Raw genomic sequence first — 16,712 nt, 5'->3', positions numbered from 1 at the left:
TGGTTTGTACTCTGAAGAGGCTTGTTTTTGTTTGAATTTCCAATTGCATGACTCAAGGGGCATTGGAATTTAGTGATTCCAACTCTCCCGGTTTGTAAATTAAACATTTATTTTGTAAAGGCAGACATTTTGACACAGATCTTAATTGATGATGATGATGCAGGTATACACAAGGGGCCAGTTAGTGTACCCATTGCGGGACTGTAATGCAAGGATAATAATTGTAAAAACGTTTTCTCAGAATTTCAACATATAACAAGCACTCAACACAATTTTTATAATGCAAATGTGGGCCTCATGACCTTTCACCCCAATAAATGGCTTCATATATTTTAGTGTCACTCAAAATCAATGTGCTGGGCTGGGGTTATATGATAAACATTAAACATGAAATTGTTATCTGCCACCCCTGCCAATATTATATATACTTTTTTTTTTCCAAAGATCCTCTACCGACAGACATTGCTATGCTGATTTGAATTTGAGTAGTTGTTCAGCGGGGCAACCCGGTGTTCGAGTGTTTAGCGCGTTGACCTCACAGTGCAGAGGTATCGGGTTCCATACCAACTCCGGCCTCCCTGTGTGTAGTTTGCATGTTCTCCCCGTGGGTTTTCTCCAGGTACTCCGGTTTCTTCCCACATTCCCAAAACATGCATGGCAGGCTGATTGAACACTCGAAATTGTCCCTAGATGTGAGTGTGAGCACGGATGGTTGTTCGTCTCTGTGTGTCCTGTATTTGGCTGGCAAGCGGTTCAGGGTGTCACACGTCTACTGCCCGAAGACAGCTAGGATAGGCTCCAGCACCCCCACGACCCATGTGAGGAGAAGCGAATCGGAAAATAAATGAATGGATAATTGTACAGCTCAATTGGGCCACGCCTTCCATCCATCATTTTCCCGACTTTTATGGCCGAAAACAAGGGAAAACGGAACTGTCGTCACATTTAAGCAGATTACAGAGCAGATGATTTGGCCAACATTTGGGACCAATATAACCAGGAGATACACATCTATTAAGGCAGTTAAAAGGACATCCAAGGCAGTCGGCAAAGAGTAGCCCCACCCCCACCTCAGGACAGTAGTGCAGCATCCTCCACAGGACCTCATGCTCGGCGTTGCCATGGCTGCAAAGGTATAGAGGGCGAGGCTGAAAGCTGGCAGTGCGCACACACACACGCACACGTACACACACACACACACACACACACACACACACACACACACACACCCGGGTGGTTCTGGCTGCCATCTGGAAGTGACGCAGCCCTCGCGTTGCAGGCCGCCTGCCGTCTGCTTGTGTCCACTATGATGAGCCTGATGGGATTTTTATAAGAAAAATGATCAATCTGACTGCTGGTGACAGCGCTTGTGTGTCACGGTGGACAGAATTAGTTGGTATCGACCCATCTCCTTTCTCCTCTTCCCTCGGGGCGTAGCAACAGGTCATCTTCCCCGCCAAGAACTTCAAGCAATGCTTCAAGCGCGTTTTATCAGAACTATTGCTCCTGTCAGCTGACATCAGCAGTCCTGTCTGCCTCCTTGTCGTTCCCTGTATTATTATGCCGCATGACAGTGAATATTAATCATAGCTGGAAATAAGGCTTTCCGCAAAGCTTATGAAACATCATTCTCAGATGCCATTTTACATCATCTTCACATTGTTCTGATTAATTATTCATGTAGTTTAAAAAAAAGTACCCTTGTTTATTACGTTCACATCCCGAAATGGCTCATCACAGGGGATTGAATTATTTACCAGATGTATGTTTTCCATGGATGCTGCCATTCATTTGTTCATATACAGAGTGTATGTGGCGTGTGGAGACGTCTCTAAGCGCCAATACACACCGAGACTGTTTCTGCGTCTCCACACGTAGCTTTTTATTATGGGGATACTGCAACGCTAATCAGTGAATCCAACAAAACACAGTGCAGTTCTGCTTACCCTTTGGCTTTCGCATGATGGCAGGGATGTCATATCAGTGGGGATGTGGGTGGTGTTGGATGGTAGTGCCTCTGAATGAGCGCTTGAAAGTAGCTCAGAATTTTCATCCAGACTAGCCAGTCATGTCACGCAGAGAGAAACTTTAGTGTGGGGGCATTTATATGTAACCAAAGGTTATCTAACAGTGGGGCGATTAATTCATAGACACATTTTCAGAAAACGTGGTTAAGACATGGCTGAGGTGTGCAAAAAAATTGTTTTTTCTGGAAGAGTTTTTCCATGACTAAATATAGGCTTCAAATGATCAGGATTTGGGAGCCGATCACTACTTGAGTTAAAAAAATTAAAATAAAACGCTTATCGATTCCATCACAAAATGACTTGACCTATCTAATCTATTTAAACACATCATTTATTATACAGTCGATTGGTACCTGCTCTGCCCACAAATAGTCAAAAGCTGCGTACAATTGACCCCCAATTAAATGAATGCAATGCAAAAAAAATAAGTAAATAAATGCAAATCAACTTAAACCCCTAAAAATACCCCACCTCCAAAAAAAAACCTGATAAATTTTTAATATGGGGGGTAGGGATTGCTCTTACCAGTTTTGGCCGAGAAAAACCGACGAGCAGTTATCGCACTATTTGTGCCCGTCACACATTTCAGCAACTGGATGCCAAATATACTTGCGAGAATGGAACTTTTTGTTTTTGAGGAAATGCACTCAAGCATTCCCTTTGCTGCCTCTGCTTAAAATGGAATTCTCATCTTCTATTCCCTTGAAGGCGTAAACACCGTGTTTAAAAGAACATTCCTTATCAAAGAGAGCCATCTGGAGAATAATTATTAATAATGAAAGTAGAACTTTAAAGGGGAATTTCAGCAATATTTTTGTCAGCGAGAATTAGAGCATCAGAACGGAACAGTCATTCCTCCCGAGTCTTTTTCTTGGGCACCACTAATCTGTTGTGTCACTCAGGCACATTCTCTTATCAACCCCTGCCATGATCTGGCAGCGACACACCTCTGATACGCACAAAAATCCAGTCGCACTTATTTCCCCGGCAGAATAACTCGCACACACGTGCTGCTCGGCAGAAGCAATGTGGGAATACGCGTGTTCCAAGTATTCAAGGTCGTCTTCATTTCCTAAGGGATGCGATAGTTCATTTCATTAAAGTCTGAGTGAAGGGACAATTCTTGTCGATGGTGCTTGGGTGTACAGTATGTGTGTAGGCAAGAGTATGTAGCTTGGTCAAACCATTAGTTATACGCTCGGTAGGAATGGCCGAGTATTGGTATTGGGCCCATCGGTCCTTTTACCAAGCTATCGGGTACTCCTGAACGATGCCGATGTCAGCCACCGATACTTAATTCAAAACTTCCTTGCCACTTGAACTACACTTTCTCTCTCTCTCTTGCTGTCTCTGTCTCTCTGTCTGTCTCTCTCATTTCTTTCTACCTCTCACTTACCGTATTTTCCACACTTAGAGGCACACCGGATTATGAGGCGCACCTTCAATGAATAAGATAACCTTGATTTGTACCACACTGCGGAAATTTGCAGTCTACAGCAGCAACATTGGGGGGAGGAGGGCAGCATTTTTATTGCACAAAATAAATGTTTTAGAAACTGTACACAGTTCAAAATAAGTACAATATAAAATATAGCATTCGCAATATATTTGTAGAATAAATATAATAAATTGGCAATAGCATAGAAAAACACAGCACAAGGTGGCTATGCTATTTACAATGGTTACAGGTTTTCACGTATGTTTATTCAGCAGCCTGACAGAAATCGGTAGGAATGAGCGGCAGTATGTCTCCTTCTGTAACAGTCTCTGGCTGAAGGAGCTATTTTGTAATTTTTTTCATATATTGGACGTGCCGCATTACAAGCCGCAATCTACAACGCATCCACTAGATGAAGCTACGCTCAAGGAAATGCCAACAGAACACTACACTACACCCTGATTTATATAGCGACGATCAGATGTCAGGAAAACTTATTTAACCCTGGAGAACCCAAGAACCCTTTTCTTCTTTGGAAAAGGATGAATTTTACATTAAATGACTGCTATATGTTCACTGAACACCAAAATATGTTTTTCAAATATTTAATGCTTTAATCCTAGTTTAGGATTAGGGCCAAATTTGACCCTTTGGGATTTAAGGTTAGCATCTGAGTAGCAGAATTATTGGGGCTAAATTTGACCCCGTGGGTTCTCCAGGGTTAATAAAGCAACGACATAGTTCACTTAGAGCACGTTATGACATTGACTCGTTAACGTTGAACTCTCTTGCCGCTATCCGTGTTCAACCGCGAAACTAATCGCCTTAAATTTGAACTCTGTGTTGTAAGCATGTCTCTAGCAAGGAGCCATTTTGGTGTCAAAATATTACCGTAATGACCATACACAAGGCGCATCGGATTTTAAGGCACTGTGAGCTTTTAAGAAAATGGAAGGCTTTTCGGTGCGGAAAATCCGGTCCATAAATATTTTGACATGATTCCACGTCTTGCTCTGGGCTGCTTTGACAAACAAAATCTAATGTTTTCTTATTGCATCCTTTCCAGGCCTTTGCGAAGCACTGTAGTCTCATGTTGTGATCGTCTTCCATCAATCGTCAAAGGAAGTTGGCATCTCGTTGCTGAAAAGTAAACCGCTCAGAACAAACGCCGTTTGGAAGCTGAACATGTTGTCAGATGTGTGGATACCTGCTGCTTTGTGTTTTGTTTTTGTTTTTTTTCCCCCCACTCTTTCGTTTTGAATTTGTTTGCACCCTCCTGTGCGCTCCCGGCACTGCTGTGCTTATCCGGCATGCGCATCATCATTTTCGGGCACTCATCATGGCTCACTGAGGATTCGCGGTGAGATTCCGTGCTCCGGAAGACTTCCAAATGGGATGGTGGAAGATTGCTTTTCCTCGAGCCGAGAGTCGCCTGGCTTATGATGAAGTTGAGTGTGTAGAGCTCACATGGAGCACAACAGCGATGGTGGGGAGTTGATAACGATTCTTGGGTCTCGGAGTCTGTGGAGGGTAGTGAAGTGGAGGGTCACAGTATGTCACGAGTGTCTGTTCTGGAGCTGGCAGCCTGTCAAATTATTCCCTCCGAAGAAGATGATTGATGTGTACCCGCCACCCGCATTCATTCGTTGGTGCATCATTAGAATGGAGATTTTGCTTTGTGCCAGTTTGCTGGAATGTCTCCCACTCTGTGAGCAAAGTTTGTCCGCCTTCGCCTCGTCGGATTTGATTTTGACGTCGACCTGTAAATATGACGCTAACACCTTGAGCTGCTTATTCGCCAAGTTTGTCAACAGCTGTTGGCAGACTATTTGCAGTTTAGTGATGCGCAGGTAGGAGTGAGGGTGGGTGTCGGGGGATGAAAATGACACCATACTGTCAGAAATAGCGAAACCAAGTTCATACCTGTCCCTGAAGGAACAACCCACAGAATATCAGCAGTGGTGAGTATCAAGGGCAGCAAGGCCTTCTCGACTAGCCGAAACGATCTCGATAGCACTGGTATCAGAATCAGAATCAGAATCAGAATCATCTTTATTGGCCAAGTATGTAGAACACACAAGGAATTTGTCTCCGGTATAACACGCTGCACTAGTATCATCGTAAACAACAAAATCATTGAACCATTTTAGAGTAACCACTAGTTTTGAAGTACCATTTTGTGGTGCAAGAAGAGTGACTGTCAGTGACTGTTTAAGGAGTTAATGGCTAGAGGGAAGAAGCGGTTTAAGTGTCTACTGGATTTGGTGCGCATGGATCTGTAGCGTCTGCCTGAGGGGAGTGGCTGAAAAAGGTGGTGGGCAGGGTGCGGGGGATCCAGGAGGATTTTCCGTGCCCTTGTCTTGATTCTTGCAGTGTGCAAGTCCTCAAGAGTGGGTAGGGCGGTGCCAACGATTTTTTCTGCCGTCCTAACTGTCCGTTGAAGTCGGATTTTGTCCTTTTTTGTGGCGGCCCCAAACCAAACCGTGATGGAAGAACACAGGATTGATTCGATGACTGCAGTGTAGAACTGTCGTAGTACCTCCTGTGGCAGGCCATGCTTCCTCAGCAGCCTCAGGAAGTACATCCGCTGCCGGGCCCTTTTCAGGATGGAGATGGTGTTGACTTCCCACTTCATGTCCTGGGAGACTGTGATTCCCAGGAACTTGAAGGTCTCGACGGTTGACACAGGGCAGTTGGATAGTGTGAGGGGCAACTGAGGAGAAGAATGTTTCCTGAAGTCCACGATCATCTCTACAGTTTTGAGCGTGTTCAGCCCGAGGTTGTGTCGGCCGCACCAAAGCTCCAGCTGCTCCACTTGTTGGCGGTACGCAGACTCGTCGCCGTCTTTGATGAGACCGATGACCGTGGTGTCGTCTGCGAACTTTATGAGTTTGACAGCTGGATCTGTTGAGGTGCAATCGTTTGTGTAGAGAGAGAAGAGCAGTGGCGAGAGGACACATCCCTGTGGGGCACCAGTGCTGGTAGTGCGTATTGATGATGTTGTTGCTCCCAGTCTCACCTGTTGTGTCCGTCCCGTCAGGAAGCTGAGGATCCACTGGCAGAATATGTACAGTATTTACAATGTAGAATTGCTTCCTGGAATGTTTTAAATTGATTTCCGACATCTTCTCCTCATTTTGCCGTGTTTCTCTTGGCTGCACTGCCTACAGCATGTGAATGTGGAGGTTAGATTTATTGTCCAATCAGATTTCAGCCTTTGTCCTGCTATGTCAATCAAATCCTCCCAAGGAACTTCAGAATCAGTTTTGTCGGCTGATATAACCTCAACTATATGAGTGACAAGGTTGCCATCTTTGATGATAAAATGTTCATAGCTCAACAAACAAGCCGGTAACAGAGTCCGTCCGTGACCCTAATGAGGACAAGCGCAATAGAAAATGCATGGATGGATTTTTGTATTCTGGGACGTCAGTCCAAGGCTGAATTTTCATTCAACAACATCGTAATTAGAATACTGCACTTGCAATTAAATACACCCACCTTGTCTTGCAGTAGATTATTTCCTCTAATAGGTGCACTTTCTTGCTTCCCTTTCCTGCAAAGGGAAAAAAAAAATCTGAGTCGCATGACTGGACTTGATTTGCCAATTTTAGGACTTGGGACATGCTGCGTTAAAACTTGGAAGCATTTTGACTTGACTTCGACTCGAACAACATGACTTGACAAGTTAAACGTTAACGTTTATAAACCGGCATTTTCCAATTCAAAGAAATGAGACACAACTATGACATATGACTTCATTTTTGTCCCCTATACCAGGGGTCGGCAACCCAAAATGTTGAAAGAGCCATATCTGACAAAAAAACTAACAAAAAACAAATGTGTCTGGAGCTGCAAAAAAATAAAAGCCTTCTATAAAACTTGCAATGAAGGAAACACATGCTCTATGTATGTAGAAGACTGGACTGTCTCAGAATTGTTTGTTATTCATTCCTTTGTTGTGTGTTCACAAACGCCCCCCTAGAATTTATTTTGTGATTTCCTCACTTGATTTTTTTGTTTTGGTGCATTATTGTCACTTTTCTTAGTGTCAGTGAAATAATCATGAATTTCCGTTTTTCGGATTCTGTCTTTGAATGCCTCTCGAGTTGAACAAGAAGAGAGAAAGCACGGAATCGGACGCAGACGTACTTGTGTTTGTCAAGGCTGTTAAAAGCATAAATAAAGTGTATATTTTTAAAAAACCACCACCACAGTGCTCCTTTTTTTATATCTACTTGAGCTATATTAGCCTACTATCAAAATCTTTTTCCATTTTCAAACTTTTTTTTTATAAATCTCCAGGGAGCCACTAGATCTCACTAAAGAGCTGCATGCGGCTCTGCAGCCGCGTGTTGCCGACCCCCGCCCTGTACAGTCACTGCGCTATATTGACTTGACTTTAGCTAGCTGTTAGCTGGTCAAACATAAAATAAGCTTCAGAGACGGACGGGTTTGGGACCTTTAAATGCAATGTGATTGTTAAGCGGGCGGCCCGGTAGTCCAGTGGTTAGCACGTCGGCTTCACAGTGCAGAGGTACCGGGTTCGATTCCAGCTCCGGCCTCCCTGTGTGGAGTTTGCATGTTCTCCCCGGGCCTGCGTGGGTTTTCTCCGGGTGCTCCGGTTTCCTCCCACATTCCAAAAATATGCATGGCAGGCTGATTGAACACTCTAAATTGTCCATAGGTGTGAGTGTGAGCGTGGATGGTTGTTCGTCTATGTGTGCCCTGCGATTGGCTGGCAACCGATTCAGGGTGTCCCCCGCCTACTGCCCGCAGACGGCTGGGATGGGCTCCAGCACCCCCCGCGACCCTAGTGAGGATCAAGCAGTACGGAAGATGAATGAATGAATGATTGTTAAGCGCAGAGTGTAAAGTGGCTCGCGTGCGAATACAGTTTGTGCCCGAGGAAGATTGTGTGCCTTGACTTTTGACGAGCTTGACGCAACCAGTGACTTGACTTGACTTGCTTGAAAGTGAGTTGGGAACATGGCTAGACTTGGTTGATTTTTGTAACTTGGGACTCGCTTCAAACTTGTACACCCGGCTGGGAGACAAAAATCATATCTCTACCGATAATGCAATGATTTGGAGAGGATACAAAACAAGCTATTCACTTCGAATACTCCTCAAGCGACATCTGACAATCGTGCCTTTTCCGTGTGCTTATTAGTATGTGTGTACCCTGCTTAAGCAGCAATTTTAAGGGACACTTTTCTCACTATTTGATGGTGCGTACATAAATTAGCCCAACCGTAGAAGAACTATTAGTTTAGTGTTTGATAATATGTCCATCACCCCAATTATATGGAATAGCACTCAAATTCGGGCCAAGTGTGTGTCTGTGTGTTAAGGTGTTGTGACAGTTGAGCTATTGCTCTTGTGGCGGTGCGCTATTTGGCTCACTTTGACTTAATGTATGAGATTCATGGCCTAGGTCTCACTGCCGCTGACAGGGATTATTCCCACTCAGGGTTGAGGTGTGTCTTTTTTACGACCAGGTCGTTATTCAGCATTGCCCGCTCTCTCTCTTTCTCTCTCTTTCCTCGCTCGCTGTCTCTCCCTCTTTGCATCCTCATCACTGGTCCACTCTCTCTCCGTCTTGTTGGGACGCTCGCACTCAGCAGCTCCGCAAAAATGAATGCGCGAAAGTTGTCCCGAGTGGAGAAAATATGGAAGGTGAGTTCTTGATTGTCCTTTTGACTTGTTTTCAACTCCATCTCTTCAGTCAGACCGGCTTCCAATGGCGTCTTGAGTGACTGGGTCAAGTGAATAACAAGTTGTTTGCAATGCTTGAGGATTAATTAATTTTTTTTCATGCCGTTAGTTAGCTTTGAAGTAGTGGTGTAGAAATAAGCACTTGAGCTGACAGCCAATGTCGTGTAATGGCGTTGTAAAATCACTGTCATTGTCTGCCATGAGTAAAAAGCAACTGTGTGTGAATATATATCATTACTGTTTATAGCAGCTGTTTCTCACTCAATTTGTTTGATTTGTAGCCGGGTGCATGAAGAAAAATGTGTTTTTATGAACATTTTGTCATTACCTTACTTGAATCATGTGGTAAGATAGTGGGGGGGAACCAGACCTACTGAGTCCAGAGGAAAAATACCTTAATGCACTTTACTTTAAGCCTGTGGTTAAGCAGTGTCTGCACGATAATGCACAGAGTGCCTCAGCATTCCCATCATGCTTTGTTAGCTTTTTTATTTCATTTTATTTATTTATTTATTTATTTTTAGCTAGATGCATATTTAATAAGCATAGCCCACCATCACACAGTGATGGACCTAACCAAGCGTTTTTAGAGCCCTCATCAGACACACTTTTACTTCTCATTTATAAATTTCTATCCGTATCATTCTCGTCTTTTGAACAGCATGTTTGGTAGGCGCATGTTAGTGTAATTTGGCCACACTTTAATTACAAGTTGAGATCTTGCAGCTTTGCAGGAAAGCACATCTCCAGCCAAGTGTCTCCGCACATTTCAATCCTCCTTTCTCCACCACATTTCCCTTGAAGCAACATGCGCGCTCAGCGTGTTGACAGTTTGCACACTTCCTGATTGAGAGCACTCATTAAGTGCATGACAATAGACTTCCTGCAATTCGATCACGATCGCCGAGTCCCATAAAACCAAAGTCAAACACATGCTATTCTGTATTTCATTTGTTTGTAACAATATATCTCCAATAGAATTAATGGAAAGGGCACAAAAAGGAGATGTGCTGAGGTAGACGATCAAGAGCTCCAAAAGTAAACAACATAGTTGATCAAGCGAACAGAGCTTCATTAAACACAACGAACAAATGTCTAACGAGGAATGACAAAAGGTGACCGGGACAAATAAGGTCAGATCAGAAAACAAACCAAAAGAGAAAGAAGAAGCCATCCAAAGGAAACGTGTCATGAAAGTTCACAAAAGAACCAAATCTTAACTACAGACATGAACAGGAAAAACTAAATGAAATTTCACAACTATGATAGGTGCAAAGACATTTTGAAAATGTGTGAGGATTTAGCCATTCTGATTCAAATTACTCTTATTAATCTATGGATTCTCATTGGGCGAATGAAATAACACATTTTTACAAAATGTTTCAATGCGGGCTGCAAGAATGTTTTGTTTTGTTTTTTGCGCCGATTCAAAATCTACCCTTTTTTATAATCAATGACATCACATTTTCATGATAATCACATAAAAAAAATAACATAGTAATATTTGGTCAGAGTTATAGGTTCCGCAACATGTGGATTTTTTTTCTGATTTAATTACAACTGATGGTAAAATCTGTGTTGGCTAAGATTTTATGGATCACAAAGCAAAAGATGAAAATCTCCAAAATGTGTTGTGCTTTAAAAAAAAAAAACTGGAGATTTTTGCTGTGTTGTAAGATGAGTGTTAAAAGCTATTGGGATGGTATTTTGTGGCATATTTAAAACTAGCAATAGCATCATCAATTATTTGAGCTATTATAGCATTCTGAGTGCTCTTTTTGTTTCCAATGTATGGGAGGGGTTTTGCCTGTGAATCTAAGCACATACCCATCCACATTTTGCCATATCTGAAACATAAACATTATTATCAGGAGAGGTGGGAGTGATGGATTCGGTCGTAATGGAGATAGTGAGCGTACTCTCTGACTCGTGCTCTGTCAGCGCTGCATCAGTCTCACAGGAGATGCGGATGCACTTTTGTAAGCCCTGCGTCAGTTGTGTGTGTCACACCCAATGCATATTTCATCCTGAAACACCTCTGCATGAACCCAGCTCAGAAATTCGTATTTGTGAAATTTCATGCACCTTGTAACCTGATAACCTAATAACACGATAAGCTGTCCACTGTCATAACTGCTGTCCCCAAAAGAGTTAATTTCTTCAAGACGGGTACCTGCAAATCTCAACAAAATGATTGTGTAACACAGCTAAACTTGAGCGGTGACTCCCGGAAGAATAGAAAACTACATTTTGTATTTACTGCCGTGTTCATGCGAAAATAACAATGATTTGGTTTGGTTGAAAATGAACTCAAATAGCAAGGCAAATTTAGCTTAGCCTGGTCATGCTGTTTAAATCGTACATTTGCATAGAACTCACCGACTTTGGCTAATGAGAATGCAAGTGATGCTCTGTTGAGAATACTTTGAATAAATATCCGAATATTGGAAACGGCTTGAAGCAAGAACACTTGGCATCTCATTGGGCCTGAATACAAAATCTTAGGATTCGACTGGCCTTTTTTCCTTTTTCGTTGGGCCAGGTAGATCCTTCACAACTTGAAGGCTAAATCATGGACATTATGTTTCGTTTGTGATGAGTTGCGCAGATCTAAATACCCATCTAGAACGTGCACATATTAGATTCTTAAGATTCATTGGAAAAATCTAATTCTTAAAAAACAAATAAAAATAAGAACACCTTTATTTGTCTCACAATGAACAATTCCCAATTTACAGCAGCAAAGTTATGAAAGGAAGGAAGTAGAAAAACAACTTATAGGAGCTGCTGTAAAGGCAGCCACTCTGGCGGCGCCATCTTGAAGTCATAAGAACATAATAACAAAATAATACAACACAACACATAAGACACGGACAGTCATTTAATCTTAACCATTTTCCTGTATACTTTGTTGTTTGAAGCAGTTATAAATGAAAGAGGAGAGGATCAAAATAAGCACCAAGCTAGCCACATCGTTGTTTCAACTACAGGGATTAAAGCGAGGGGAGAGAACAGTTGCGGGTTAAAGTTGCACTTTACAGTCCAGTCAGGACCAATACCTGCCACAAATACTGTCGTGCAAATCAGTCTTTAACGCCACCCATGAAAAGCTTAATAATGATTTACCGTATTGGCCCGAATATAAGACGGTGTTTTTTTGCATTGAAATGAGACTGAAAAAGTGGGGGTCGTTTTATATTCGGGGTCTAGACATTATACCCATTCACGACGCTAGATGGCGCCAGATATCATTGAAGCGAATGCTGAACTTGACTCACAGGCCAAAGTGAACCCCTGTCACGAAAAATAAAAATAGAAATAGCGGTAGCACGAAGAAGAAAAATAAAAAAATCGCGGTAATAAAGAAAAGAGAAGAAAATAATAGAAGGGATAACAGAAAATGGAGAAACGTAGCGACAATCAGGAGAAAAGTGGGTCGAAGATCGGCCAGGTTAACTGGCAGCTGAGGAAAAGTTATGTCATTTCAAAAACAAGAAGCCATTCATTTATGAATGTGATTACACTTTAGTTTACAGATTTAATTGTTCAGATACTGTCTTAAGATTAGAATGAGGCAAAATAACATGCTTTTTCTCAAATATATTGTTATAATCATTTGTTTCAGATGTACTGTAATTATTTTCTGTATAATTATTATGTATTAATTTGGTCTTTTTTCAAACTTGAGTCTTGAAAAAGAGTGGGTCGTCTTATAATCAGGGCCGTCTTATATTCGGGCCAATACGGTATTTCCTTAAATTCCTTGACAATATGACACCACAAGATGACGCAATACCAATTTTAGACCGGGATTTTTCCCAAAAGCACACTTGCAGTGAAGAAGTGAGTTTTTCAGTGAATAATTGGTGGATGGTTTCTGTAACAAAAAAAATAAATAAAAATGAATAAATCTGCGAATAGGTGAATCCCAGAGTCGCCAATGGCAAATATGTGCGACACACCTGTTGAGGTTGTGTTAGAGGTTGTAATTATTAAATTGCATGTTTGGGACTTTCACATTGTTTTTAGCACAGCAGCGTGAAAATCGATTTCCTTTCGCAGCAATATACAGTCTATATTCCCTGTTGTACCGCCGTTCGCTGCGAGAGTTGTTCGAGTGTGGCCGTATACGTCAATGGGGTGTGAATGCTTCTGATGAGCACTAGCAGGAGTAATTAAAGGCGCTCTCGACGCAAAGGTCTCTTTCGGCTCTTTTGGCAGTCCTTGGAGATTGAGGAGTCGCTTGATGATGAAAACCTTTTCAGTCCCGTCTGAATGGCGCAGTGTTCATTCACATCCTTTCCACTCATTTTCTTTTAATCACACCCTTCTGCTTCTTCGCTCCCCCGTGCTTTCAGCGGAATAGAATAGTCCTGAATTATTAATTATCCTATCCTTGAATGTAATTAACGATCATGTCCTGGTAATGTAATGTATTGTACTGTGTTTGCTATTAATTCCGTGTTCAATACGCTGCCTCGCAGGTATAAAACTACGTATTGAAATGTATTGTCTTCCCTTTAAAACTCTCAAGGAGCTTGCAAGGTTTGCATACGGTCCGCAAATGGGTTGAGGTGCAGTGTGCTGACGAAGGCCTACCTCACAATTTTTTGAATGCGTGCCCAGTATGCGCTAATGCTATGCTGAACAACTTTACTGCCTTGCTATTGGTTTCACGTTGCTTCCGCAGGGCTTGATTTTCTGACTGGTAGCCAACCCACCACAGTTTGCTTGGTTTGTAGTGTGTGCAGAATGGTTCCTTTGCAAATAAATAAGATAAGCAAAGAAGACACTTTATTGCACTGGTGTCAAACTTAAGGCCCGTGGGCCAGATCTGGCCCATTACATCATTTTATGTCAACTTCTACGATGATTGCTAAAACCTTGACCAAAATTTCAGCTTCTCATATGTATTCAATAAGCGTGATATTGTAAGCATTTTCTTGTGACCAAAACCACTCATTGCAATAGTTGACTTCTTCATATGGTTTCGCAAGGGAAACTGTCACTAAATTTGGCTCTTGTCAAAAATGAGTTTGACACCCCTGTTTTACTGGAATCTATCTAGGGATATTCTCTTGGTGTCTGACATGGGTGAGAATCAGAAAACCTTACATTTTTGGAATGAGAAAAATAATACCTGGGTAGCGGGATTGATCAGTAGCTCGCAGACTGGTCCCAAGTCGAGAGGGGTGTACAGGGAAATGGGGGGGGGGGCAGTGTGTGTCTGTGTGCATGTTATTAATATTCTATATTTTTGTGTTAGTGCACACTGCACCCTAAGCACCCTCTCAGTCTCAGTTTTCTCCCCAAAGTATTTTTTTTTAAAAGCCAGTCACCTTTAACCTATGGTGGCGTGACCTGCATCACTGGAAGTTGTTAGTAGTCAGCAGTCTGCAATAGCAGCTTGCGATCAGAGCTGTTGAGATGTAGCTTTTTCAATTCTTATTCTTATCAAAGTTTGTTCCATCTGCAATTCAATGATGGCACTGGCAAAGAATTGGAATCTGGAGTGCCCGGAATTTTTTTTAAAAATGGTACACGTGAGCTACAATCGTGATGTTCTCAGGTCTCTAGTAAGGCAATGATTTTCTTTTCACAAATCTTGTATACTGTACACTTTATTTTTCTGTTTCGTTGATGTTATGGCTGTTGCTCATCATGCCGCGCGTGCGTGTGTGTGTGTGTGTGGTCTACAGTGTTTGCACATTTGTGTTTCGCCCAATATAGCAGGTTTTATATTTAAAAATATATATATTTCCCCCTCAAACTGCTTTTCGATAAGTCTTCTGGCGCCCCCCAGGGGTGTTGCACCTTGTACTTAAAATGTGCTGATCCATTCACTCCACCTGCATACACGTGAATGGCGTTATTAAGATTCATACATTATTCACTCACAAATTAAACATGCTGTGGTTAATGAAAATGGGTACAGATGTTTTCATTATTGTATTTTTTTCTGTAGCCAAATCCCCCGAATGACAACAGACCGCCGGGGCGAATGTGATTGAGCAGGCGCCCAACGCTGATTACAAAATCGGCAGACCGTTGATTGATGGCCTTTTGAGAAGAGTCTTGCTGAATGCGACTTCAATGTCCCTCGGATGATGTTAGAAAACGTCTGAAAATGCAATGTAAAGCAATACGTTACGCATGGGCCTGACACGCACAGACACACACACAAAAAAATTCTGGGTTGTGAGAACACATGCGTTCATAATAAAACACGTCAGACAACGACTTCCTGTCAGGCCTAATTGGCGCTAACTGATGACGATCCATGTTCTGCTCTTTGTCGGGTGCTCTCGTCTGTGTCGTTCAGTTTTCCCATCAGTCTATTTTTTTTTAACTGACTGAGTGTGCAGCTGCGTCCTCCGCATGGCAGGAAAAATGGAAGAATGATGTCAGTCCCTGAGTGAACACTAGGGGGAGCAAGCATGCAGTTTGTCTGCACCATTTGTGTTGACGTCTGTTTATTTTTCTGATCTGTCTCAGCATCTGGAAGTGTACTTAGTTTTTTTTTAATTGTGTACCTCATCAGACTAAAAGCTGTTTATGTTTTTGTAACTTTGAATACTGAGTAGCATGGTGGATGAAGGGTTACCACAACCAACAAATAGTTGTGGTTGGTGACTGAAATCCAGGTCCGACCCTGCTCCAAGGGGTTTAATACATTTGAAAATAAACATGACACTATAATGGGAGGGGGGGGGGGGGCGGATGGCTGTAGTTATCCAATATTTAAGTATTTGAGTATCCTTCTGAAAATTTGATACAATAGTTGTGTGTCACCATCACACGTTGATGATGGGTTGTTTTTTTTTGGTATGTTCTGGTTGCCAGGGTAACAATAGAAAACCGTCACCACACTCACAATGCTTGATGCATTTTCATTGGCGTGTTAAAAAGGGATATGTGTAAATAAAATGGATTTGACCAGAAAATACTGACGGGTTTGAGGATTACACTGTAATCCTCTGGAAACATTTTTACGGGTTCTTGCTGCAGTTTCGCAACTAAAACTGGTGCAGTGCTGCATTCAATATAATGTACTGCAACCCTCAAATTGTTTCCTTTTATCCGGACTCATTTCCTGCATTATTGCTTCTTTGCAGCAGTTCTTGATGCCTGATTGTTGCTTCACCCTCTAAAGCACTGCTTTTCAATTATTTTGTGTTACGCCCACGAAGGAAAAAAAACCACACTCCCTCAACTCCCTACCTTGAACCTGAACAATGTTATTTGTCTCTAAAATTAAGTAACATTTTAGAAAACAAAAAGGAAATAGAAAAAAATAAAGATCCTTCTAACCAAAAAATATTTTATGAACATTGTTTTTTAGTCCCTCTGCCTTTCTTTTCATTTTTCCATGATGTCTCTTAGGGATTGCTCACTGCACTTCATATCACCTTGGAGAACCCCCTCACAAACTTTGACAATGAGAGCGCCACTGCCACCTACTGAAATGGAATGGAATCAAATTTGTTGTCATTTCACAAGCATATGTACAAAGCAATGAAATTGGCCAA

At 42.1% G+C, this 16,712-nt stretch overlaps 1 protein-coding gene across 4 annotated transcripts in view; it reads left to right on the top strand.

The window, feature by feature from the left end:
* dpp6b (dipeptidyl-peptidase 6b) overlaps positions 1–16,712 on the top strand; it is an 82,118-nt gene that overhangs the window by 23,010 nt on the left and 42,396 nt on the right. The window contains exon 1 of one of the 4 annotated variants that reach the window (XM_052088624.1): positions 9,079–9,144. The exons of the other annotated variants lie outside the window; for them this stretch is intronic. Coding sequence (XP_051944584.1) covers positions 9,103–9,144 — 42 coding nt within the window. The 5' untranslated portion in view covers positions 9,079–9,102. Of the gene's footprint in view, positions 1–9,078; positions 9,145–16,712 lie in introns of those variants that run through there. 4 annotated transcript variants of the gene reach the window in all.

The sequence above is a fragment of the Hippocampus zosterae genome, chromosome 15 (assembly GCF_025434085.1).
Source record: "Hippocampus zosterae strain Florida chromosome 15, ASM2543408v3, whole genome shotgun sequence".
In the NCBI taxonomy this organism is placed as follows: domain Eukaryota; kingdom Metazoa; phylum Chordata; class Actinopteri; order Syngnathiformes; family Syngnathidae; genus Hippocampus; species Hippocampus zosterae.
This window is presented reverse-complemented; position numbering and strand designations above follow the sequence as displayed.